We start from the raw sequence: 24,718 nt of genomic DNA, 5'->3' as shown, positions 1-24,718 counted from the left end.
TTTGTTGAGGAAGACCGGCCCCGGGCCAACATCCGTGCCCATCCTCCTCCACCCTATATGGGACGCCGCCACAGCATGGCCCGCCAAGCAGTGCGTCGGTGTGTGCCTGGGATCCGACCCAGCAAACCCCGGGCTGCCGCAGCAGAGCGCGTGCACCCAACTGCTTGCACCACCAGGCCGGCCCATAAAGGAATTTTTTTACCCATAAAGGAATTTTTTTAATCTTCCAATATAATTTTCCTGAAAAACTATATATGTAAATCATGAATATGTATACCCATAAAGCTTTTAAGTTTTCTCTTAAAATATGCATTATTTTCTATTACTCAAAACCTATCCCTCCAAATCCCTCTCCCTAGTTAAAATAGATTAATTATATAACTTCTAGAAAGTATTTTGGAAAACATTTTTTTACATTTTTCTTTTAACCAGTCACAAGATTCTCTATACTTTCCACCGATTATAAATTTGTTGTGATGTGTAAGGCAATACTAACATCTTCATTTTTTTTTTAGCTCACTCAATTGATATTATCATGACAACTCACCAATAGAAGAGTAAAATTGGTTAAACTGGTTAAATTTATTTATAACATTTAGGTTTTAATGCTTGGCTCTGCAGTTCAGATGACAATGTAGTAGGTTTACAAAGGCTTTTATTCATAAAAGATATGAATTCTTGAAGAGAAGTAAGTCATCTATCATTTTGATTTGAAAAAAGCAGGAATTAGAGTGTTTGCATTGAACTAGTATTTTTGCCATGAATAGATGATTTTTTTACTTTCCTATTGTTTCATTTTAAAAAGTTACATATAAAAAAATGAGCAAAAATCTTTTTCTTTTAGGTATCAGTGAATGAAATCAAACAATTTTTATCACATACATTGGAACGAAGAAAATTGAATAAAGTAATCAATAAAAGAGAAAATCTCTTAGAAAAAAAGAAGAATCAACATAAATTAAGAATAAAAGGAATTCAAAATAAAGCTCTCTTGAAAAGAAATAAAAATCATTGTAAGTAGAATTCCCTCGCATGTAAGTTAAAAATGACAATGTAATCTGAAATCAAATTTTAGAGCTACTTTCTGAAAAGTCATGGGATATAGTCATAAATATTTATACACACAAAAGCCTTAAATTTTGTCAGCTTCTACTCCTCATCTTAGATTCAGAATTTGTGCTGATGATAATAAGCAAAGATGATAATTAGGATTCATGGATAAAAAATCTCCAAAATTATGTGATAAAACATTTATCAGCTATTCTGCTAGTAGAAACCTTCACACTTTAAAGAAAACCAAAATTAACACAGTGCCCCTTTTTTTCCTAGTTTGGCAATCCAGAAGCATCCCTAGTAAAGACACATTTGATTAGTTAATGGGTTTCTCTGGATGCAAAAGGGTCTGGAAAATATAAACAATGTCTCCATAGATTCTGTGTGCAGGAGTTAACTGGTGCTCAATTATAAAATTTAAGAATCATTTTCAACATTTGATTTCAGTCTAATGCATGAAAGCTTCCCATTTCTAACAGATATGTATGAATTTCTATTTTATTAATGTATTATTTAACAGAGGGAAACTTCTTTGGCAGAGAAAAATTATCAGTTTTTAATGGCATTATAAAAATGATATGTACATATCTTAAATTTATTTTAAATCTAAATCATATACATTGAAACATTCATTTGACCGTTTTTTAACATAGAAACATGACTTGCTTTTTTATTTAGCATTAGTCTCCTGATTGGCGTTGCTAGTAAAAAACCACACTCAAACTGCATCATCTATGATTCGCCATCTCAGGTTTTTAAGGAAACAAAGAACTAAAGACATTTATGGAGCAATCTGCGGGCAGAATCCTTTCAGATATTTGCAGACTTTTCCCCCCTTGAGTATAGATGCTTCACCTACAGTTAAATTGGATAATTTTTAGTGGCTCTCCTTTATCAAGCTTTTTCATAGTATTTCAATTACTTTACATAGAAACACATTTTCTTTTTGCACTTATATTTAATCATCTTACATATTGTTTAATTAAATTCTGTAATTATAATGACAGTACAACTGGTACTAACAGGTTTGAGAACAAGCACTCCTGATTCTTGGTAAGCGTACAAGGGGTGGAAACAGAAGTGCATGTACTTCTGAGAATCTCACTACCTGCAGGCATTCAGTGTGCTGTGGAGATCAGTAAGTAAGCTGGATAGAAGAAATGAAAAGCATGGATTAATTTGGCAAATAAGGTAGGTAGAGGTTGTTTAAGAGAGCTTCTGCTGTTTAAAAGAGTAAATAATGTCACCTTTCAAATGAGATTCTTTCCCCTATATGGAAGTGGTTATATTATGCCTAATAATAATAAATAATAAGCTAGTTGAGCATGTTCCATATTGTTTTAAGTGCTTTACCCAATTTAAGATAGGTTATATTATCTCCACTTTTTAAGATGTGAAACCTGTAGCACAGAGAAGTAATTTCCTTAGCATCACAAAGCTAATCTTTAGTAGGGAAACTAGGATTTGAACTAGGTAGTCTGGTGCCAGAGTCCTCTAGCTCTTAGCCATTATGCCATATGCTTCTCACAAAAATAAGCTGATAATATCAAGAAATTTTAATTCCATGCTTCTCAAAATGGTTTTGGGCAAATATTGAACTGTATGATAAACAGCTGTGATTTCCTGAGCACTAAATTTACTTGAAGGTTTTTAGGGAAATAAATAATAGTAAATAATTAGAAACATTTTTGTTTTAGAACTAACAGCTATAAGGTATGCAGTAGATTTCAAAATACACATTTTGAATTATCAAACCTAACACTTCAAAGAAATGTCTTCCTGTCCTCCACACATCTAGGGAGTATACATGCATTCGTCACTGCCTATTTAGATGTTCCAAGGACATTTGAGAAGCCCTGACTTATAATAGCCATAATATCCATTCATCAAGATTTACATAAACTAGAAAATGTTTCCTTCTGAGAGAAATAAATACAGAAAAGTGATTATTGCTAATAAGGCCAATAGATAGAAATTGAGAACCAAGGGATTCCAGAGGAGAGAGAGGTTCGTTTTGGAGCTGGAAGGACTCTTATGGATCCTGGGTCTCTACTTTTTTTTATGAGTCTTGCTTTGACAAAGACTTTTAAATTTTTTTAATCTTAATATTCTAAGAGTATTTTTCCCCACATTTACCCCCAAATACTGGTTCACTGCTCAGTTAAAGAGTTGGCTCTAGATATGACATAAAAATGTTGGCATGTGTGTTACCTGAAGTATCAGGCAAGGTTTTGACAGGAAATAATTGGCACATTTAAATTGAGTCATTTGAGAAAAGTTTAATAAAAGGTCTATTTCTATAAGTGTAGACAGGATGTTGGGAAACCACAAAGTACCCCCCAGGCTAGTAACAGCAGTGGCATCACCACCTGTAGGCCTAAAGGGCCACAGAGCAGTAGTGGCTATTGGAATGCTGAGCAAGAAAGCAAGAGGTATGTGGAGAAGAGGTATATATCTGTCTGACAGAACTATGACCTTAGGTCAAGGAAGAAAGCCAACCTGCAGCAACCCAGATGGGGAGCCAGAGAATAATCACTCCTACCTCACTCTCTTCCTACCCTTCATACTTCCTGCTGGTGCCTTTCAGTCAAACCTAACCAGAAGCTGCAGGGGAAGGGAGTCCATTGATGCAGTCCATATGGTTCAGTGTCCCAGGGCACAGAGCAGGAGGGAATGGATCTAGAAATGCATTCAGAAGACATTCAACAAGCTGGGTTTTCCAGACAAGGGAAATTAAATGGCATGAACGAAAAAGAATGAGGGCTTTTAGTGGCATGCAATAGAAGCATATTTATTAAAAGTAAAATATAGAATCTTGGAATTAATTAGGGAACTTTAGAGGTCATCTAGTCTATCTTTCATCAGATATTCCTGGCGGATGACACCAGCTCCTACTTAAATACCTGTGACTAAGCACACTATATCATATAAGGCAGCCTGTGACGTTATTTAATACATCTCTTTCTTATAAAGTTCTTAACTTAGATTAAACCAAAATCACTTCCCGACAGTGATCTTAGTGTAGTCGGTGTAAATTATGGCAGCTGGAGCTGAACGTAACAATCCCACTGCAGACTCCTATAATGGAGCTGTTTCTCTACCTCACTGAATACTGTGGCTCATGCATGTTGTTTCTAAGATCCTGTTAGTTGTTTTTGGCACCCATTCACAGTGATGATGCATGACAAATTTAGAGCAAATTGAAATCTTTTCTCACTTAAAAGTAGTAAGCCAGTATATCAGTCAGGTTTCAAGCAGAAAAAGGAACCGGTAGAAAATATATATTAAAAGAGTTATTGCAAGAGATTGGCTTACGTGGTTGTGAGAGCTGGCTGGGCAAGTCCAAAATCTGGAGGATAGTTTGTCAGGAAAGGCAGGCTGGAACTTTCAGCAGGAGCCGAAGCTACCGTTCACAGGTGGATTTTTTTTCTTCCTCAAGGAAACCCCAGTTCCATTCTTAAAGCCTTTCAATTGCTTGAATCAAGCCAACCCAGGTTATCTGGGATAATCTCCCTTACTTAAAGTCATCTGTTTATGGTTTTCATCACATCTACAAAATACCCTCACAGCAATAACTAGATTAGTGTTTGATTTAATAACTGAGGACTGTAGCCTAGTCAAGTAGACACATAAAATTGACCATCACAGCCAAGTATCTTCTAATCCTATGTGTTCATCTAAATTTTTGAATCTAAGTGTAAGATTTTACATTTATGTCTATTCAATTTCATTGTGTTTATTTGGGGCTATTACTCCAACCTATTGATTATGTCAATTCATCAGCTATTCTCTCCCTGTTTTCTGTCATTAAAATTTTTGTCAAGCATGCCTTCTAATCTTTTACCCACGTTCCTGTTAGAGAAGTTAGTAAGACAGGGCCAAATTTAGAGCCTAGAGCCCACAATAATCCACCATAAATCTCTAGAGGTATATTTACCCACTGATCAACTTGATAAAAATCTACATGTGATGAGGTTGAGAAAATACAATTTTATTTACCAGAATGCCTTGTACAGTGTGCACTTCCCTTGTTTGGGAAGATGCCTTGATAAGCATTTGTGGATAGAAGGTAGGTAAACATCCTTCCTGCTACCCCACCTCCAACTCCCACAGAAGCCTGGTGTAAGCTGATTCCAAGTATTTAAGGGTGGAAAGAAATTGCACTGCAGAGCCAGGGAGAAGAATTTTGTCATTTTACTTTTGCAAGAGAAAGAAGAAAAGAGAACGGGAGAAAAAATAGGGAAAGAGTGGATATAAGGAGCCAGTAAGAGGGTGTTGGCTGTGCTAACTTGAGAAACCAGTAAAACTCCAAGTTGCAGGAACCCAACTGATATTTTTAAATCAGTGATGCCTAAGATGACCGTTAAAGTTGTTTTTGTTCTTGGAATTAATCATCTTCTCATTCTGCTCTACGAAATCTTTGGTAAAAATCTACGTTCCTCATACATGCTTTGTAAGAGTGAATCTTCTTTTGGCACAACTCAAAGAGAGGCTGAGTTGCACTGTAGGTCGATATGAGACAGCCCGGGAATAGTATGTATGGAATCAGAAGTTAAGAAAGTAGAAGAAGCCAAGAAGCCACGGAGAAGTAACCTTCCCTAGTGGGAGGGTTTGAACTTCACAAGCTGTGGAATGAACAAGGAATATGAGTTACACATGATTATTAACCTGCCTAAAAACCTTGTTCAACTCTATTCTCATTCAGTTCCCATTTCAATATTTTGTGCACAGGATATCATAAAAGATAGGATATAGGTGTTCTATATAAATGCGAGTCCCCAGACTCACTAGTCCTTAAGAAAAGAGAAATGAGATTTAACCTAACATTTTCAAAAACACTTCCTAATTCTTAATGATCATCTCCTTATCTCAAAGCTCACAAACCATGTGTAATAATCTGTTCAAGAAATTAAAGAGATTAACATCAAGCTGTTTCTAGAATATGAATATATTTCTCCACATCTTGAAAACAGAGGAACTATTTACCCATTTTCAGTCCTTTACCACTTGTCCCTTTACCCAGAATTTCTCAAATATAACCAATAGCATTTGTACTCCCATTACTTCACGGCAAAATCTGTGCCTGGCATTGTATCTGGCATCGCGTAGTTAATACAAATAAATATTTTGCTGAATTAAATTGAGTTGAATTCTTCCTATATAGAGCTAGGATGTAAACTTAGATTGTCTGACTCCAAGTTCAGCATTCTTTACAATATACTGCAGTATAGGTGCTACATAAAAATAATAAAGCCTTACATTTTTAGAGTTCATTTGAATAGTGTTTTACAGTTGAATGCAATCCTTTCACATCCATTATATTTTTTTTAAATAGAATGTTCATTTCCTCTCAGGGTATCTTATCACTATAACTTCAACAACTAATTCTTCTGTCTGAGTCAGAATTGAGTCTAATTGAGTCTTTATTAAATTGTTAGCAAGACAAATCAATAATTAATTATGCTTTGGGAACAATGGAGCCGATTCTTGCAGGCAACTAGAACACTGTCTTCTATGTCCTTCTTGACCAGGTCCTTCCTGGCATTTCTTGGAATTAATCATCATTAATTTTGGTGATCAGACAAGATCACTACTGTGTTCTTGGTTGGAGGGGGGTGTCTTGGAATCTTGCTTTAAGCCAGTCTTGGCATTCTTTTTTCTTGCTTCTGGGGTCTGTGACCAGCTGGGCTAAGTTTATCACTTATATCCCATTTTATTGACTTTTGGAATATATGTGGGGAACACTGTGAAGTGCCATTCAGATCTCCCCTTCAGTGAAGGACTTGTTGCACAATTGCTGGGAGTGCAGTTTGCAGACAGCCTTCAGCAGCAGTCCCTTCAGGGACTGTCTCAGGTACACTGAGCTACATAGCCCAAGTTTATGCCTCCTCCATGGGGCAGCCCACTTCCAATGACTAATCAATTCAGGAGCATAAAGGCCTGACCATCTCAGACTAACTTGGGATGAGTTAGAAGAGCTATTTTAGCTCCAGAGCAACCTGTGGGGTCAGGCCAAGGATTTCATTGGGCTTCCATCACAGTTTCTCTCTCTGCACAGTCCAACTTCTTCCCCAGGTGTGGTTCCCAAGGGTACTTCTTTATAAACACCCTGAACTCTTAGAGTCTGCTTATCAGGGAACCCAAACTGCATACCATTTAATACCTTTCTTATTACTTACCGAAAGTTTTTCTTTAGATCAACACAAGTTTTATGTAAATAAGTTTATTTTAAAAGAAAATTACTAAAGATCTCTCATTCTAGCAAAATGGTGGGCTAACCCAATTTGAAAATCCTGCTGCTACAAATACCTAAAAATGATGACTAAAGTATACCAAAACACTTTTTTCTTTTTCTTCTTCTTTTTTTTAATACAGAGCTGGGTTCACAAGAAACTGAAATCTCCAGGTGTTAGAAATAATGAAAAATAAGCATGTGAGTTGGTGTTTTGGCTAGCTATGATCAGAGCTGGTAATGGATGAGCCTTGGATTTTAAATCCCAGGCTGGGAAAATCAAAAAGACATTAGGATTTTTGACAAGGGAATTGGGATGAAGAGCTATGAATAAATCTAGGAGTCTCATAGAGCTGTGCATGCAGTGAAAGGGGAGATTAGGAGAAACAAACAAACAAACCACCCACCAGTATAGGCAAATATCAAAGAAGATCTTCCACCACTTAGGGTCTCGCAGGGAAAATCATCTCTCTGGAAAAACCTGCACCACAGCCCTGTACCTTATACGGATTTGAATTTGAATTTATGCCACCTGGTTTTTTGGTGAACACTTTCAAGCCAATATGCTAACACATAAAAATTTCCTTCCATCAATAAGGTAAGTCTGGAAACTTGACAGAGCAACACAAAACCACTTTGGAGAAATATTTCCACAATCCCTCCATAAAAAGCCTTGTTGGGGATGAACTTACAAGAAAATTTTATAAAATGCACCAAGATAAAAAAAATCTACTCAGTTTGCACATACACGTACCCCTCACACACATGCGCACAACATAAGGCATAGTCTTGATATAGTAGAACAATAATGTGAAAAAAAACTATGGAATAAATATATTTTAAAATGGTTAAGAAACCATGAGAAGTGCTGGCCTGGTGACGTAGTGGTTAAGTTCACGCACTCCTCTTCAGCGGCCCAGGGTTCACGAGTTCAGATTCCAGGTGTAGACCTATGCACCACTTATCAAGCCATGCTGTGGCAGGTGTCCCACATATAAAGTAGAGGAAGATGGGCACAGATGTTAGCCCAGGGCCAATCTTTCTCAGCAAAAAGAGGAGGATTGGCAACAGATGTTAGCTGAGGGCTACCTTCTTCACACACACACACAAAAACTAAAATAAAATAAAAAAGGAAACCATAAAAAAAGACAAGGCATCATGAAAAAGGAATAGGTGGCTGTGTAAAAGAACCAAATAGAACTAAAAAAAAAAATGAAAAGTGTGTTCATTTAAATTAAAAGTGAATGGATGAGTTAAACAGAAGATTAGATACTGTGGGAAAGAACATTAATGAACTAGAGAAAGAGCAGAAGAAATTGCCCTGAATGCAGCCCAGAAAGAAAATATGATTGAAGGACAGAGACACTTAGATTAAAATAAAAATATTATACTCGGATATATGCTGTTTGCAAGGGATATACTTAACACATGACACAAAAAGACTGAAAGTAAATTGATAGAAACAATATCCCAGGAAATATTAAGCAAAAGAAAGCTGATATTGGTTTCAGACAAAATAGACTTCAAGGTAAAGGCATTAATAGGGAGAAAGCGTCATCATATAGTGTTCAGAGGAACAGTTCACCAGCATGACATGATGTCTACATTGAAAAATTTAGGAAAATCTATTAAACCATGAGAATTAATAAAGTTTGGCCAAGTTGCTGGATTTAAAAATTAATTTAAAAATAAATCTCATTTCTGTATATGATATAAAAAACAAATAAAAATGAAATTACTAAAATATTATTTAAAATAGCAATAAAAACTAAAAGGTACCTAAGAATAAATCTAACAAAAGATATACAAGATGTTTAAGAAGACGAAAAGCATAAAACTTTATTGAAGAATATAGAAAAGACCTGAATAAATGAAGTTATTATGTTTATGAATAGGAAGAATCAAAATTCTAAGATGCCATTTATTATCAAATTAGTTTAAAAATTTCCCAAAAGGGTTTTCATGGAATTTGACAAACTAATTTTAAAAGTATATATGAAAACAAGTCCAAAGATAGCCAAGATTCTTCTGGAGTAGAATGAGATATGGAACTTGCCCCACCAGATTCTTACTATAAAATGGTATTTGTATAAACAGTATGATATTGACAGATTGAAAAATAGCAGAGTCTAGAATCTGCCCGATATATACAGGGGAATTTGGTATATGAAATTACAAGTCAGTTGGGAAAGGATAAACAGATTGTATGCAGGCCATTGATTCTCCTTTGGAAGAAGATTAAGATCAGATCCCATCCTCGCCTCATACACAAAAATGAATTCCAAGTGGATTAAAGACCTAAATATGAATATAAAAGCCTTAATAATTTTAGAAAAAAACATTATGATATTGGCATAAGAAGGGAATTCTTAGAAAAGACAAAAGTAAAACCATAATGGCAAAATTCATAAAGTTAACTACCTTAAAATTTAAAAATTTAATAGGTATTTTTTTATTACAAACTAGGGGAAAAAAGCCCCACACACTAGAAGAAGGCATTGCAACAAATACAGTCAATGAAGAATTAGCATTGGGTTATATAAGGAACACCTACAAACCAACAGGAAAACCAAATAGAAAACTGAACAAAGGATACAAATAGGTACTTCTTAAAAGAAGAAAACAACCAAAGGACAATAAATACACTTAACTTCACTAGTAATTGCAGAAATGCAAATTTGATAGCAAAGATTTATCATTTCACACAGATGGCAAAACAGAAAGTTCAGATAACTTTATGAGTGATCCAGAATTTGAAGAAACGAGAACCTTTATACATCATTGGTGAGAGCGTAAGTTTGGTACAACCTCTTTGAAGAGCAGTGTGGTAATATCTAGTAAAGTTTAAGATGCATATGCCCCACACTTGGCACATGTACTTTTAGAAATGTATCCTAGAGAAATTCTCATACATCTTTATAAGAAAATGTGTGCAAAGATTTACATTGCAGAAGTGCTTTTGGTAACATAGAAGTGGAAAAACCTAATGTCCGTGGAATGGGTAGGATAAATAATAGAGGAATGAATAAATAAACTATCTATTCATCCAAAGAATTTTGACCAGACAATTGGCACTGGTTAAAATGAATGAATGAGGCCTACTTGTATCCAGATGGATAAATCTCAAAAAGTAAAAAAGCAAGTTGCAAAGTAAATACAGTATGGTGCTATTTATATAAAGTATAGAAATAATATTGGATGCATATATGTAGTAAAAGAGCTACATAGCAACTTCAGGACAATAGCTACCTCTGAAGAGAGAGCAAAGGGAAAGGATGTTGAGAAGAGGTTTTGGGTGTGTCTGCAACATTAGGATGTGTCTGTTTTCTTAAAGAGATAACTAAAACAAACAAGGTAAAATGTTACCATCTGTTAAATTGTGTGTGTGGTGGGGAGGGGTTATGGTGAGGTATATTTTATTTTCTGGATTTTTTAATGAGCAGATATTTTATAAAAAGGGAAATACAAGTGGCCTAGTGAATGCACATGAAGCACCTAGAATAGTAGTGCCTGGTACATACTAAGCCGTTAATATAGTTAGCTATTGTTATTCTTATTTATTTATTTTTTTGTTTATTTCAGTAACATTGGTTTATAACATTGTATAAATTTCAGGTGTACATCGTTATACGTCTATTTCTGCACAGATTACATCATGTTCACCACCCAAATACTAATTACAACTCATCACCACACTCATGTGCCTAATTACCCCTTTTGCCCTCCTCCCTCCCTCTGGATTTTTTAAATATGTCTGAAATATTTCATGATTAACTTTTTAAAGAAAGATTGAAGTTAGTATCACTTCCACAAACAGAATCTACATATGAATATATTTTAAACGTGTTAACCATCAAAATTTTAGTTTGTGTGTGTACCACTTAAAATTATCTTATGTACCCTTTGGGAAACAGTAACCTAGAGTGGTATACAGTAGCAAGTGCAGCTAAGTGTCAATCAGCAGTCACCATCTTTCTCTTTCAGCATGTTGCCGTGTTTCTCTTGCCCCTTCTGCTCTCACTCATTACTGACGGGCTTCCCATTATCCAAGGCCTCCCACAGGCACTGTGTTCTTATATAATCATGTCCAAACCAACCAGACTGGATACTGTCAGGTGTGCATAATGTTGCTCTGAATCATCAAGACCAGGTTTAAATCATGCTCATTATCTTCTGTTGGGGAAGGTGGAGGAATATATTGTATACTTTTTAGATGTATCTCCATCAGAAAATAGTCAAAATAAAAAAGGATATGACTCATCTAATGGGAAAAATGATTTACATGAAACACATTTCTCAATAATGTCAGATAAATGAGATATTACTTTAAATAAACAACCTGTTGTTTAAAATACTTAAATTACAGTAAATTTATTTTTAAAAAATGTATTTTGGACCTGTTTTCCAAATTTTTCATCAACTGGTAGTAACTTTGTGTTTATTGCATGATTCTGCATATTATGTAGCTGTGAGAAGCAGTATGAACACAGACTCTGGAGTCAGACTGCCTAGATTTGAATATGGGTACCTTGGGCAGGTAACTTAATCTCTCTATGAGAGACTTAATCTCTCTATCACCTCATCTGTAAAATGGGAAGATAATAGTGGCTTCCTCTCACAGTCAGTGAGAAAACTGCCTGGTGCCTAAGTGCTTTATAAATGTTAGCTGCTATTATAACATAATATATACTGTTTTTTATTCTTTACTTGTTTTATAAGCCATATATCTTTCTGTTAAATTAAGAGTTTTAGTTAGGGAATTAAATCTTTGTATGTCAGAATTCCTGTTTTTTCAAGTTTTTTCAAGTTTTGCTTTTAGTGGATATTTGAAGAAGAAATATTTTTCTACCTATAATACAATTTGTCTATCATTTCCTAGCAATACCACTATTTATGTTTGACAACAACAATCTGGGGACAGTGTGAATAAACTTGATTAATGTAAATATCTGTGCTCTTATTCAAGTGTATTGGATTTGATGGCATCTTTATCTGACTAAACTCTTTGCTGAGTCATTCTTTCTTGGATGGAATGTTATTTTTAGTAATGGATCGTTATTCTCCTTCCTTATCTGGGATTGTATCTTCCTGGCACACATTAAGGGCAAACATGAAGAGCTCTTCTGATGCATTATTTAGAAAGTCAGAAGCTGAATTTGGTTTATATCAAATACAATTGAAATTAGATAAGAAGGATGCAATGTCTGTGTAGGCAAGATTTTCTGCAGGGGAAAGAATTTCCCATTTTTATCTCTTTGTATCATTTTAATGGTGAAAGTGCCTGATTTTAGTCAGACTAAAAGATACTTATCTCCTAGTTTAATTGTTAATTCCTTTAACTTTCAATGGTCCATTGGTTCATGATATAATTATAACTTGAGATTCAAAAAAATGAATTTTTTTCCTTTTATTTTTCTGGATGATTTGGATGGTATTTATTTATTTAAGTGTTAAGGTTTTAGATTTTGTGGTGAAACATATAAGAGAGTAAGGAATGCAGGATAGGGCAAGGGAAGAAGCTGAGCAAAGAGAAGGTTTCAGAAGTTTAGAGCTTTGAAAAGTGAATTGCACTAGAGGACTGCCCCCTTTCCATGCAAGGGAGTTATATCCCCACATCAGTCAGTCAATGACTACAGGCCACCAGCACCTGAGGGGTTAAATATCCATGTTGAAGACCTTGCCTTATTTCCTATACCTCCTCAATTCCAATCATCTTTGTCTCTATTTCTCCTCAGCCGCTTACCAGCCACAGGTAGAGCTATATCACCAATATGATTTCAAACTCCAAAATTGTCTCTGATCAGAGCTGCCTTCCTGCCACTTCTGCTCTCTCTTTCTCCAGGTTTTACCAAACCTGCCCTCAGCTTCACAGTGACCTCTACTCCCTCCTCTCACTCTCTCTTCACTCATCTGTCCACTCCCCTCGGTATCACTTATTTCCACAGCCAGCCTGGACTGTGTGACCAACCATGACACTCAAGCTTCATTTAAGATGCATTGCCCACCCTTCATTGTTTCATACCTGTGGTTCATTTGCATAGACTGTTTCCTCTATATAGAAGGCCAGTTTCATCTTCTTGGCCCAACAAACTCCTACCTACCTTTCCAAAACTATCTAAAATGTCACTTCATCTCTGAAGATTTCTTAATTTCACTTAGCCAGAGTAAGGTGCCTGAAGTGAGCATTTGCTCTTTGGGGGCTTCCCATCATCCATTTTACCTTTCTCACTATCCCAATTTCCTTTTGAGGAAGTAGGTCTTCCCCCATGGATACATTATTATAGGAATATAATGAGAACCTTGTCTTCCCTAACTAGACCCATCAGATTAGTCCTCCATGGAGTCTGGAGCAGAGAGGGGAAGATCCTAAAAGGATTAGATTCCAATCCATGCGGGTAGCAGCATCTGCTTCCAGAGATGCTTTCATTCCTGACTGACCCATTGATTCTATGAGCCTTCAACAGCCTCCAAATAAGTTTCTTTTGCTTGAGTAGATCAGATTAGGTTTCTGTTGCTTACAAAGAAGGCTCTTGCACTCGCACAGTACCTTATTACATAGTGCCTGCTACATGGCATTGTAATTGTTGGTAAACATGTCTGTCTCCACTGCCGCTGAGACAGTGTCGCAATCATCTTTGTAAAAACAATATCTAGCACTGTGTCTAACACATGGTAAGTGTTCAATTCATACTAAATGGATAAGTAAATGTCTGGATGACAGAGAACAAGTTGTCTCCAGATCTCCTTTCTCATTAATATCTGAAACAAGCAAGTGGGCCCTTTCTGTTCCAAAGATTTGCTTCTAGTCATTAAGAACAAGAGGATTCTGCAGGAACTCCACAAGGACAAGTGATACGGATTAAGAATTAGACTTGATTAGGAAGTTTACAATTGAAGGGTCAGCAAGAGAAGGCATAGATTCTCAGTTCCCTCATCATCCCACAGAGGGGTGAGTTGGGTCCAGGGATTGCTGGACACATGGAAGGTCTACCTGCTGCACTGGCTACTTAGATTACAGTCATGAGAAAGTGACCTTATCAGAGGTGAGCTATTTGGGCATCCAGATACTTGGGAAAGTCAGATGTCCAGCACCTGGAGACTTGGGGGCCCATGGAAAATTATAGTCCCTCCTACATTTAGAAGGTAGCTACTGATCTGGTGGGAAGCTGAGTTTGGGTGCATTCCTTCCCACAGGGAGAAGAGGTGGCTTGTTTTCCATGCCATCTGGAGTTGACATCTGTATTAGTTTGCTAGGGCTGCCATAAAAATATACCATGGGTGAGGTGGCTTAAACAGCAGAAATTTATTTTCTCACAGTTCTGGAGGCTAGAAGTCCATGATCAGCAGGGTTGATTTCATTCTAAGGCTTCTTTCTTTGGCTTATAAATGGCCACCTTCTCACTGTGTCCCTACATGGTCTTTTCTCTTTGCCCACATGCCCCTGGTGTCTCTTCCTCTTCTTACAAGGACACCAGTCATATTGGATTAGGCCCAACCTAATGGCCACATTTTAACTTAATCACATCTTTAAAGACCTTATCTCCAAATAAGGTTACATTCTGAGGTACTGGGGGTTGGGACTTCAACATATGAATTTGGTGGGACACAATTCAGCCCATAACAACATCAAAGTTAGATATGGAATAATGGTAATAAGACTGCAGAAGTAGTAAAACGTCAAGAACTTTCTCTACAAATTATGTTTCTGACAAACACTGAAATATAAATTCATCTAGTTGGGACACTTTCCACACTTGCTGCTTTCTTACATAGTGCTCTGCCACACCTATTCTGCCCTCTTTTCTTCCTGATGCTCACCCCCACCACTTCTCAGTCAGTTTAGAGCCCCTATCAGGACAGAACAACAGGCATCCACTATTTGGCCATTCCGAGAACTCCAGACTCCTGAAGGTCCTTTACATCGAGTTAAGAATGGTCTCCTCAAATCATTTCCTAATTGTGCTTCCCTCAAATTTGGAAATCGTTAAACTATAAAAAGGAGCGGCTGGCCTGGTGGTGCAGTGGTTAAGTGCGCACACTCCGCTTCCGCGGCCCGGGGTTCGTGGCTTCGGTCCCGGAACCCTGGGCGCGCACCTACGCACCACTTGTCAAGCCGTGCTGTGGCCGCGTCTCATATAAAGTGGAGGAAGATGGGCATGGATGGTAACCTAGGGCCAATCTTCCTCAGCAAAAAGAGGAGGATTGGCATCAGATGTTAGCTCAGGGCTGATCTTCCTCACAAAAAAAATAAAACAAAAAAACTATAAAAAGGAAAGTAAAGTGTTGTCAAGTTAACTTTATCTGATAATCGAGCCCTCTTATAGTAAAGCAAATTTGTATTTGAATACATCTGGGAAGCCGAAAAAAGAATTACAAATAAAAGTAAAAGCCATGGGTAGAAATCTGTAGTGGTCATTTCTGAAATGTGCATGCATGCAGAGTCAGCTTTTCAAAATTGGTTCTCACTCTTTGAAAACATGTTAATAGGAGCAATTACTATTCCAAACACAGCTTAGCAGGCTTTTCCCATTATTTCCTCTTTAATCATGAGCATAGATAACATATAACTCAAAGCAGAAATTAGATGCTGAAAGTGTCTGGTGTTACTAAATTGATTGGATAACTTGAAGCATTCAAAATAATTGTAGATTGGCTTTTAAGTTTAAAAATTTTTTTAATTTTAAAAAGGAAGTGGACAACTCTGATAGCCTGTCAGGCAGAAGAAAAACAAGAACCACTTAAAGTTCTTTGTGGTCTTATTAATGAGGCATCAAATCCTGGAATGCCTCTCCTTTAAAATTGCTTCAGGCGTCATTCACCTAATCAGAGGTTCACTGAGTGTCAAAATGGATTTCTAGAGGCGCTGTGATGCTTTGGAAGGTTGTGTGTGTATGTGTGTGTGTATGTGTTGGGGGTGGGGTAGGGCTCTAAGGCTGATTCTCCCTCTAACCAGCCTTCTCTATCTGTAAACTGGTGATAATGTTTTGAAAACTGTAAAGTGTTATATAAATACTTGAGAAATATCATTGTAGGAGGTAAAATTCCATTTCTTTATTTTCCTTAAATCCTATAAAATTGACTCTGAGCCCCCATCCCACAAGGCAAGTTGTTATTGGTACTCTCTGTATGTCTTTCCCAAGGTCTTAGGTGTGTTCTGACACATCTACTCTCCCTCTTTTATTCCTGGTGGTCATGCCCAGCAGTTCTCAGTCAGGCTAGAAAGGTCTTAGAAAGCTTCTGGGGGAGGAAGAGGGAGCCTTGCGCAGAGCAAAATTTTTAGGGAGATTCTGTCCTCCAAACTTAGGTGTACACTGGTTGTCTTGGAGATACCCATTGCTCATGCCCTCATGTTCTCTTGAAATCTTATGGCTCTGAGGTTTATGGGCCATGCTCACACAATGGAGTCTGAGAGCTGAGAGCCTAGTATCTAAGATTCAGTCTCTAGGATAAACCAGGTGACCCCTTCCCTTGGAGGCCTTGCTTCCTACCTACTGCTTTGCAGGACTTTGCATCCCTTTCCCAGACCAGGAATATCTCTCTCCCTCCTACCATCAGAAGCATCTCTCTGTCTGCTCCATCCTCCAGACCCTTTCACAAAAGACAGGAAGAGGGTACTTTTGTAGGCAGCTTCTACTTTCTGACCAAAGGCAAAGAGATCTTCAAATGCAGAGGTTAAAAAATAAGGAGCACAAAACCCAAACTAATATGCCAGCACACTATTTTTAAAATATAAAACACAAAAATAATGTTATTTTTTCCTTGTTTGTCTATATATAGCAAAAAAGCAAGCATATAAAAATCTCACAGATGAAGGAGACCAGCTTTTTAAGATGGGCATCAAGATTCTCCAGCAGTCTAAAAGCCAAAAACAAAAAGCAGAGTAAGTCTTTACTCAGTTACTTAAGCCAAGTTAAATTTCTAGGTTGAGAAAAAAAGAACAATCCAAATCTAGTTTGTCATTAAAAGCCTATTAGGATAACAAATAAGCTTATTTGCCCTTAAACTTTTGTTTTTAAAAGGATCAAATGATGTTTATAGAATCCTACAAATTATCAGCTGAAAGAAACAGAAGAACTGTATGTGAAATTGTGGTCCCTACATATTAAATAAATTGCAGAATTAAAGCACTGATCTGAGTATTCAGCCAAAAATGTTCTGCTTTAGCTTTAATTTATTAGATATTTCAAATGCACTAAAATATGTGTTATTTGAATTAGAGTCGTCGTAGCTTTAGAATGCTTTATTCTGCCTAACTGAGCACTTCATGGTTGCCAAAGTACTTTCATGTATGTGATTCCATTTTATCCCCAGAATAGCCTTATGAGTTAAGAAAACTTCATTTTTCCCTTTTAAAAAGTTGGAAACAGAGATTCAAGGATGTTAAAGTGAGGTAATCACAAATATACAGCTGAGAAGCGACCAAACTGTGGCCACATGGTCTCACCCCGTGTCCATTGTTTCTCTTTTCACTTGTCTACTTTGTCTAAAAGAGAGGCAGAAATGTCTTCTCCCCCTCAGTAGAAACACACAACTTGAGGTCACTCCTCAGTTTCTGATTAAACCCTTGGGATCAAATTCTAGCTCTGCCATTTACTGGCTGTGTGATCCTGGGCAAGTTACTTAACCTCTTTGTGCCCTGGATAGTACAGACAAGCCCTTAGAACAGTGCCTGACACGTAGTAACCAGGAGATAATCATTTGTTATTTTTATCTCTCGTCCTATAATCGGTAAGTGGAAGGCATGGGAGAGAAGAAAGCAAGTGTATCTTGAACCAATAATAGAAAGAATGGGCTCTGAACCCCCAACAAGGACACATCTTTGTTTTCACACAGATTAGGTATACCAGCCCTGGGGAAGCATCCTAGAGCTGTGGTAGGCAACCCGAGACAGGGCAGCAGCAGAGTCCATGAATTCTTTCTTAAAACTAGAAGCCTTCGAGAAGAGCATAAGAGTGTAGACAATGAGGGGGCACTCAACTATGAACCAGGTTACAACAATATCAACAACTTCCATTTATCAAGCTCCTTCTTTGTGCTAGATATTGCTCTAGGCACTTACGTGTGGAATATTATTCATTACTCAATGATGTGAGACATTGATTATTATTCCCAAATTACAGAAGAGGAAATTGAAGGTCAAAAAGATTCTGTAATTCTTCCAAAGTGACAAGAAGAAGGAAGGAAGGGAGTTGGTCCTCTCTCTAAGGGAAGTCAAATTAGAAGCTTTTTATAAAAGTAAAGGAAATCATCCTCAGCAAAACTTGGGCCTCATGCTGAGCATCCCTGAGGGCTGTCATGATGAGGATAGGGTTAAATCAGACCTCAAAAATGCAATCCAGCCTGATAGAGAAGTCAGCTCACTCAGGTGCCCATGAGTGGGTAAGAATAGAGAATCCTCAACCCAACCTAGCTGGATGAGAGAAAAATGGAGTTCTGGGAAGAGGCTGGTCCCTGAGATTTCAGACTAGCTCTGCCTATAGCCGGTGAACCCAAGATGAGGTCCAAGGAAACCTTGTATTCAGTCTGATGGGACAAAATCACTCTTAGAAGGTCTCAAGTAACTATCCACTTAGCCTTGAAGGATGCCCTCTTCTTTGGCTTAAAGGATGGGGAGAAAACTCAGCCCTGGTAGCAGACTGTCCAGCAGTGCGGCAACCTTCATGCCTACCTAGGTGTCATTCAATCTCAGGCTATTTTTCCCAGCCTATCCTGCTCCAGTCCTTGCCCAAGAGTGCCGGAAAAGCAGCTTATTTTTGCAGCAGCATAGATACGTGAGAGGGTACGTAAAGCTGAGTTTTTTGACCCTTCTAAGTTGGTAGCAACGGAGAACTGAAACCAAATCTGCTCATATTAAGAGACCCCAGGAGTTTGTGGGCAAGCTGGGTGAAATTCCTTCAGTTATCAGGATGGTCTGCTCTCCCCTTAAGCCAGTTGTACCTATATAGACATCTCTCAGATTCTGGTCAGGGGAGAGAAAAATGAAAGCACACTCTACTGACCAAAGGGGAATCATTTCACTCCCATTCTTTCCTCTCTGCTACCCCCTTCTTACTTCACCACTTCTCAGGTGGGGGTAGCATAAGATAGAGGTGCTACTAGTCCTTTTGGCTCATCCACACCCATATCCTAGCCCAATCCATTCATTCATTCATGCAGCCTCTTCATATGTATGAGGGGGGAAATTGTTGAAAAAGTCAGTGCTGTTAAAAGTACAGATGTTAAGCAAGTATATATCAGGGAGACACAAACTTGTCTGAAGGAGTTGAGAAGCCTCAGTGACAGCCAGCGTTAGGCATCATTAAGAATTACTCCCCATCAGCAAAGGAAGTTTGGAGATGAGGTGCTGCCCAACACCAAGTTTCTGATGTGTCCTAGAGATGCATTTAGCCCCTTCTTTCCCAGTACCCACCTTAGCATCCAAGGCCAGATCCTTCAGAGATGATCCAGATACCTAACTGAACCTTCTTTTGGGGATCTGCCCCTGCTGCCCAGTTTATCCTACTTTTTCCCTCTTGGGGATTGCTGCCCAGATCTTAATCCTGCCTGATTTACCAACAACTTTCTCCAGCCCTGGGTCCTGCTTCTAGTATTCCTTCTATCAACTTGGACTTTGCTGACAGAGGACCCCTCCCTTGGAATCAAAGACAGCTAGAGGGATTGGTTTTGCAACCTTTCGCTGCCCCCTGAGACCGGTGAATGGATATACTGCTGGCTCCTGCAGCTCATCTCAGGTTTCTCTGCCCTGGTCCACGTCGATGCCCTTCTAGTCCCAGCAGGCTATGTAATTGCAGCAGCGAGCTACGTGACAAAAGGGCTTCAAGGACTGTCCTGTATCCTAATGTCATGCCTGTCCCTGGATGCCAGACATTTGCATTCATTGACCTTTAAGAGCTTTTATCTTATTATTTGCCTTCTGGTACCCAGAATCTCAGCTTGCTCTGACCCTGGCTAATTTCTTGCTTGACCTCCTAGCTTTTTTTGTTCCACTGGAGTCTACTCTCTGCTTTGCCATCCAGGACCCTAACGCCTACCTGGATATCACCCAGTCCCTCCTTTTTGCCCATTCTATTCTGCTCCAGCCTTTGACCAAGAGCAGGTTGTTTTAGCATCAGCGTGGATAGGCAATACATAAAGCTGAGTCTCCTGATCCTTCTGACTTGGTAGCAACGGTAGATATATATGTTTGTTTTTGTATTTGACTGAAGGTCATAGGCAGATGTTAATGCTTTCTGGCCTTACTGCTACCAAAAAGGAAGTTATAAGAAGAAAAATAAATCCCAAAAGTACTCTCTGTCTCTGACGTAAGTTTTGACTTTGCAAGACTCTCCATCACTACTTGTTATACGGATCAGATCCAGGTGACTTCTGATTGGGGCTAAGAAAATGCAGTGTAAGGCAATCCTATGGCATCTATATGGCATCAACTTTCACAGGAGAACAATTACCATGCTATAAAACTGTAGAATCTATGCAATAATATAATCATAATAATCATAATAAACTTATTGAGTTAAACTTATAGAGCACTTACTCTGTGGCACCATGCCAAGCACTTCACATGAATTATCTCATTGATTCTACCAGCAACCCTATGAAGTAGGTGCTACTATTATCCCCATCCATAGATGAGAGAGGCACAGAGAAGTTAAATAACCTGCCTGAAGCACTCAAACTAATAAGTGGTGGAGCAGGGATTTGAACCCAGGCAGTCAGACTCTAGATCCCTAGTAACCATTAGGTTTTGTTTGGTTATTGTTTTCCCACACAGTCTGGCTTTGCTGTGCTGAAGAATATGTTCTGTTTTAGAAAACTATTTCAGAATATAAAGGGAACTTTGTTCTCATGATAGTAACTTCCTAGACGTGACATTCCAGTTTTGATTATTTTTTGATTGATTTTGATTATATTGTTGTATATTTCAGAGTTCATTTTATGAAACAGGTATTCATATAATGGTGGTGGCCACGGGAGCGTTTACTATGTTAGAAGAAGTGCCTCATTTTTCAGTTCACTTGGTGTATAAGCTTGAAGCATGATGTATCCTATATATTTCTCCTTTTTAGCAGCTTCACTATTTGTCATATATATTTGAAATTATAATCTTAGACTAGTCTAGGGATGAAAAAACCTACCGGTTTAGAGATGTAATGGACTTCAGCTAAACCGTATTGTTAGTAGCAATGACAATTGGGCCCTACTTGTTAGAGAGAAGTAGTATGAAGTAGGGAGCAGAAAATTTCATTTTTGATAATCCTAACTTCATATTCTTGAAACAGAGCCTACATACTCTTTGCCAAAGCAGCTGACATGGGAAATTTGAAAGCTATGGAGAAAATGGCTGATGCTTTGCTATTTGGAAATCTTGGCACGCAAAACATTACAGAAGCTATCCAATTATATGAGTACTTGGCTAAAGAAGGATCATATAAAGCCCAAAACGTGAGTTTTGAAAGAAAATTAAAACTCAAATAGCTACATCCTGAAATAACTATAGACAAATAACATGAGAAAGGGGTTGAGCAATGGTATTTCCAGTCTACTGAGTGAACCCAACCTAGGGAAGTTATTGTAGTGCACTGAAATAGTGGTGTCAGGGCAGGGACACAGCAAGGTCCCTGGGCAAATTCTTTTAGTTACATGGGTTACTTTCAGGAATGGAACAGAACTGCTCTCTAATCCACCTTCCCGTCTTCCACGTCCATGTGTGTGTTTTGAAATAATTTGAGAACTCTGAATCCCTAACATAGTTAAATTTTTTACAAAATATATTCACCTATACAAAGAAAAACAGAACTAAATCTATTACCTTAGGATGATGTTTGCCTGGTTTTTATATCTTATATCTTATAAGCTAAATATATTTTCTTTCTATTTTAATAAATGCATTTCATTTTATTCGAAGAATAACACAAGCATTTCATAGAAAATCTGGAAAACAGAAAAAAAATGCCCTTCACAAGTCAACCATCCTAACTTAACTACTGTTTGGACGGCTTTGTATTTTTGCTTGGCCTCTTTCTCTTTGCATCTCTCTTTTTACATCATCCTAATCACAATGCAAATGCATATATCATTTTGTTTCTGGCTGCTTTCACTTAATCCTATAGCAAAAGCACATTTTCACGTTGCTAGTCTTTTTTTAATGAAAACATTTCTGTCTGATTACAAAAGAAATTCATGCTCTTTAAAAAAAAAAAAGCCCTGAAAATTCAGAAAGAATGAAGAAGAAAGTAGGTTGTCTAAATGCTTTCCTCCCAGAGATCATTTTTGTTACCATCCAGTAAAGTGCAGAAGCCAGGCTTTAGAGTCAGAAAGACGTAAGTTAGAATCCACTCTGCTGCTTGCTTATTGGATAGCTACTTAACAAAACCCTTTCCCCTTCTTCTGCTTGAGAATTTGACATTTGGTCCACTCTCCAGTTCATTTCCCTGGTAATCTGATAGGAGTAAAATGTTAACTGTGTTTCTAGGTAGCATTGCTTATGATTGAAATGACCTCTGATTGGCAAACTTCCTTTGGACTGGGAGAAACTATAATGAACTATAAACACCTGATGGTGGTAGTGATTCTTATGGGAACCCTGGACGCTATACCTGTGGAGTTGTTACACGGAGAATGAGGCTTTTATTTCAGGGTAGCTCCCGCACTCACCCAATGTGGATCTCAGCTCCTTGAGTCTGAGTCATTATCTGAGGAGCCAGAGATGGTGGCTGCTAGAAGACTGCAAGGACTCCCACAGAAAGGAAGGCCTGATGCCGCCCTACTTGCAAACTGTGGTTCCTGTGCCATATCCACCTGAATAGACTGGTGGCAAATGTAGCCTCCTACAGGAGTCTTATGAGTCTGTATGTTTAGTTCCACCAGAAGACCTCTGAGGGGTGGGTCAAGCTCTCTAATTTTTATCTGTAGAGTTAAGATAATGATAAAACACTGGGTACTGTGTCTGTCTGCTTCACTGTTCTATCTCTAACATTTAGCACAGTGCCTGGGACAAGAAATATACATTGAATGCTGAATTAATTAATGACGAATGAATTAATGGAGTTATTGTGAGGGTTAAAATAATGTGTGAAGGCACTTAATTCCATACCTGGAAGTTTGTAATCATTCATTATAAAGAAAGGATATAAATATTATTATTACTCCCACTATTATTCTTCTAGGATTTTTCCTACAACCATGTAAAATTTCTTTCTACAAAAATGACATCATACTTTAATTGCTGTTTCATAATCTTCTCTTTGTTCACTTAACAATATATCATAGACATCTTTCCATGTAAGTACATACAGATCAACATCACCATTTTAAATATCCATATAATTCTAATTAATTAAAGTTGTTGAATACTCTTTTTAATCCAGGGAATTTTTTGCAATTAAATATAAAATAATTATGTTTACAAAACGGTAAACAGATTTATAAATGTTATAATAAAATAGAACTGCTAAGCCTTTATTCCCCATATTTGGTTAATCAAAATTATAAAGTTCGAAGACAGACCAAATGTTACCATTATATCCACCCCTAAAAATGATATCACTTAATTTCCTTCCAAACTAGTGAATATGAGCTTTAGTTTTTAGTGGATGTATTAATTAATTAATTAAGTCAACAATCGTTTCTTGGACACTTACTACATGCCAAACATAATCTAGTTGATGCGGAGAAAAAGATTAATAGGTCAAAGTCCTCATGGGCTAATCTGAAATATAAACAAATAACTGCAGCACAATTTAGATGGACTACAGTTAAGATATGTGCTTTAGGTACAGAAAAGGATGTGACTGGTTCTGCCTGGGGCAGGTAGGGAAAGCTGCAGGGAAGAAGTGATATTTGCACAAAGTCTAGAATATTGGATATAGGCAGTATAAAAGATTTATTTGTCTGCATTTAAATAAAGTACTTGATACGAGGTCAGAATACTATTTCTAGAAAAGAAATTCCAAATCCACACAAATGGTACATAAAACACATGGATTTTAGAGCTGAAGTCAGCGTTTCACTCCACATACTCTAGTTAGTGTGATTCTATTACATGGTCATAGACCGCCCTCTAATCCAGGTTAACTGACCATCAGTTGCTTGCCATTGGTTTTAAGGAGAATCAGGAAGGAGAATGTAATTGGCTGGGTGCTAACCTAATGCCAGGAAGAGCAACTGTAAACGTATGACTATTGGCCGTGTGTTATCATAGCCATCTTTGTAGAGAGGAGCAGGCATTGTTGGGACAGCGTTCTAGGAAATGTACAATTACAGATTTCAGGGTGGCATGGTATGGTAGCAGAGCAGGGGTTCCAGAATCAGAAAGTTTGACTTTATGTGAATCCAGATTCTAAAGCCTAATGAGCTTCCATCTTTTGTTCCTTCTTTCAGTATCCCTGAAGAAGTTGCTTCTCTAAACCTCAGGTTTCCCAAATCTGAAAAGGGATT

General features: G+C 37.6%; 1 protein-coding gene across 1 annotated transcript in view; it reads left to right on the top strand.

The window, feature by feature from the left end:
- Positions 1 to 850: 850 nt before the first annotated feature.
- Positions 851 to 24,718, top strand: part of SEL1L2 (SEL1L2 adaptor subunit of SYVN1 ubiquitin ligase) — a 79,534-nt gene continuing 55,666 nt past the window's right edge. Inside the window, exons 1-3 of the mRNA XM_087444924.1 lie at positions 851 to 1,013; positions 17,063 to 17,165; positions 21,562 to 21,724. Coding sequence (XP_087301050.1) covers positions 17,116 to 17,165; positions 21,562 to 21,724 — 213 coding nt within the window. The 5' untranslated portion in view covers positions 851 to 1,013; positions 17,063 to 17,115. The remainder of the gene's footprint in view (positions 1,014 to 17,062; positions 17,166 to 21,561; positions 21,725 to 24,718) is intronic.

The sequence above is a fragment of the Ceratotherium simum genome, chromosome 21, assembly GCF_057802395.1.
Source record: "Ceratotherium simum simum isolate JZ-2026a chromosome 21, ASM5780239v1, whole genome shotgun sequence".
NCBI classification, from domain to species: domain Eukaryota; kingdom Metazoa; phylum Chordata; class Mammalia; order Perissodactyla; family Rhinocerotidae; genus Ceratotherium; species Ceratotherium simum.
The sequence above is the reverse complement of the archived record's forward strand: the minus strand, read 5'-3'. Positions and strand labels throughout refer to the sequence as shown.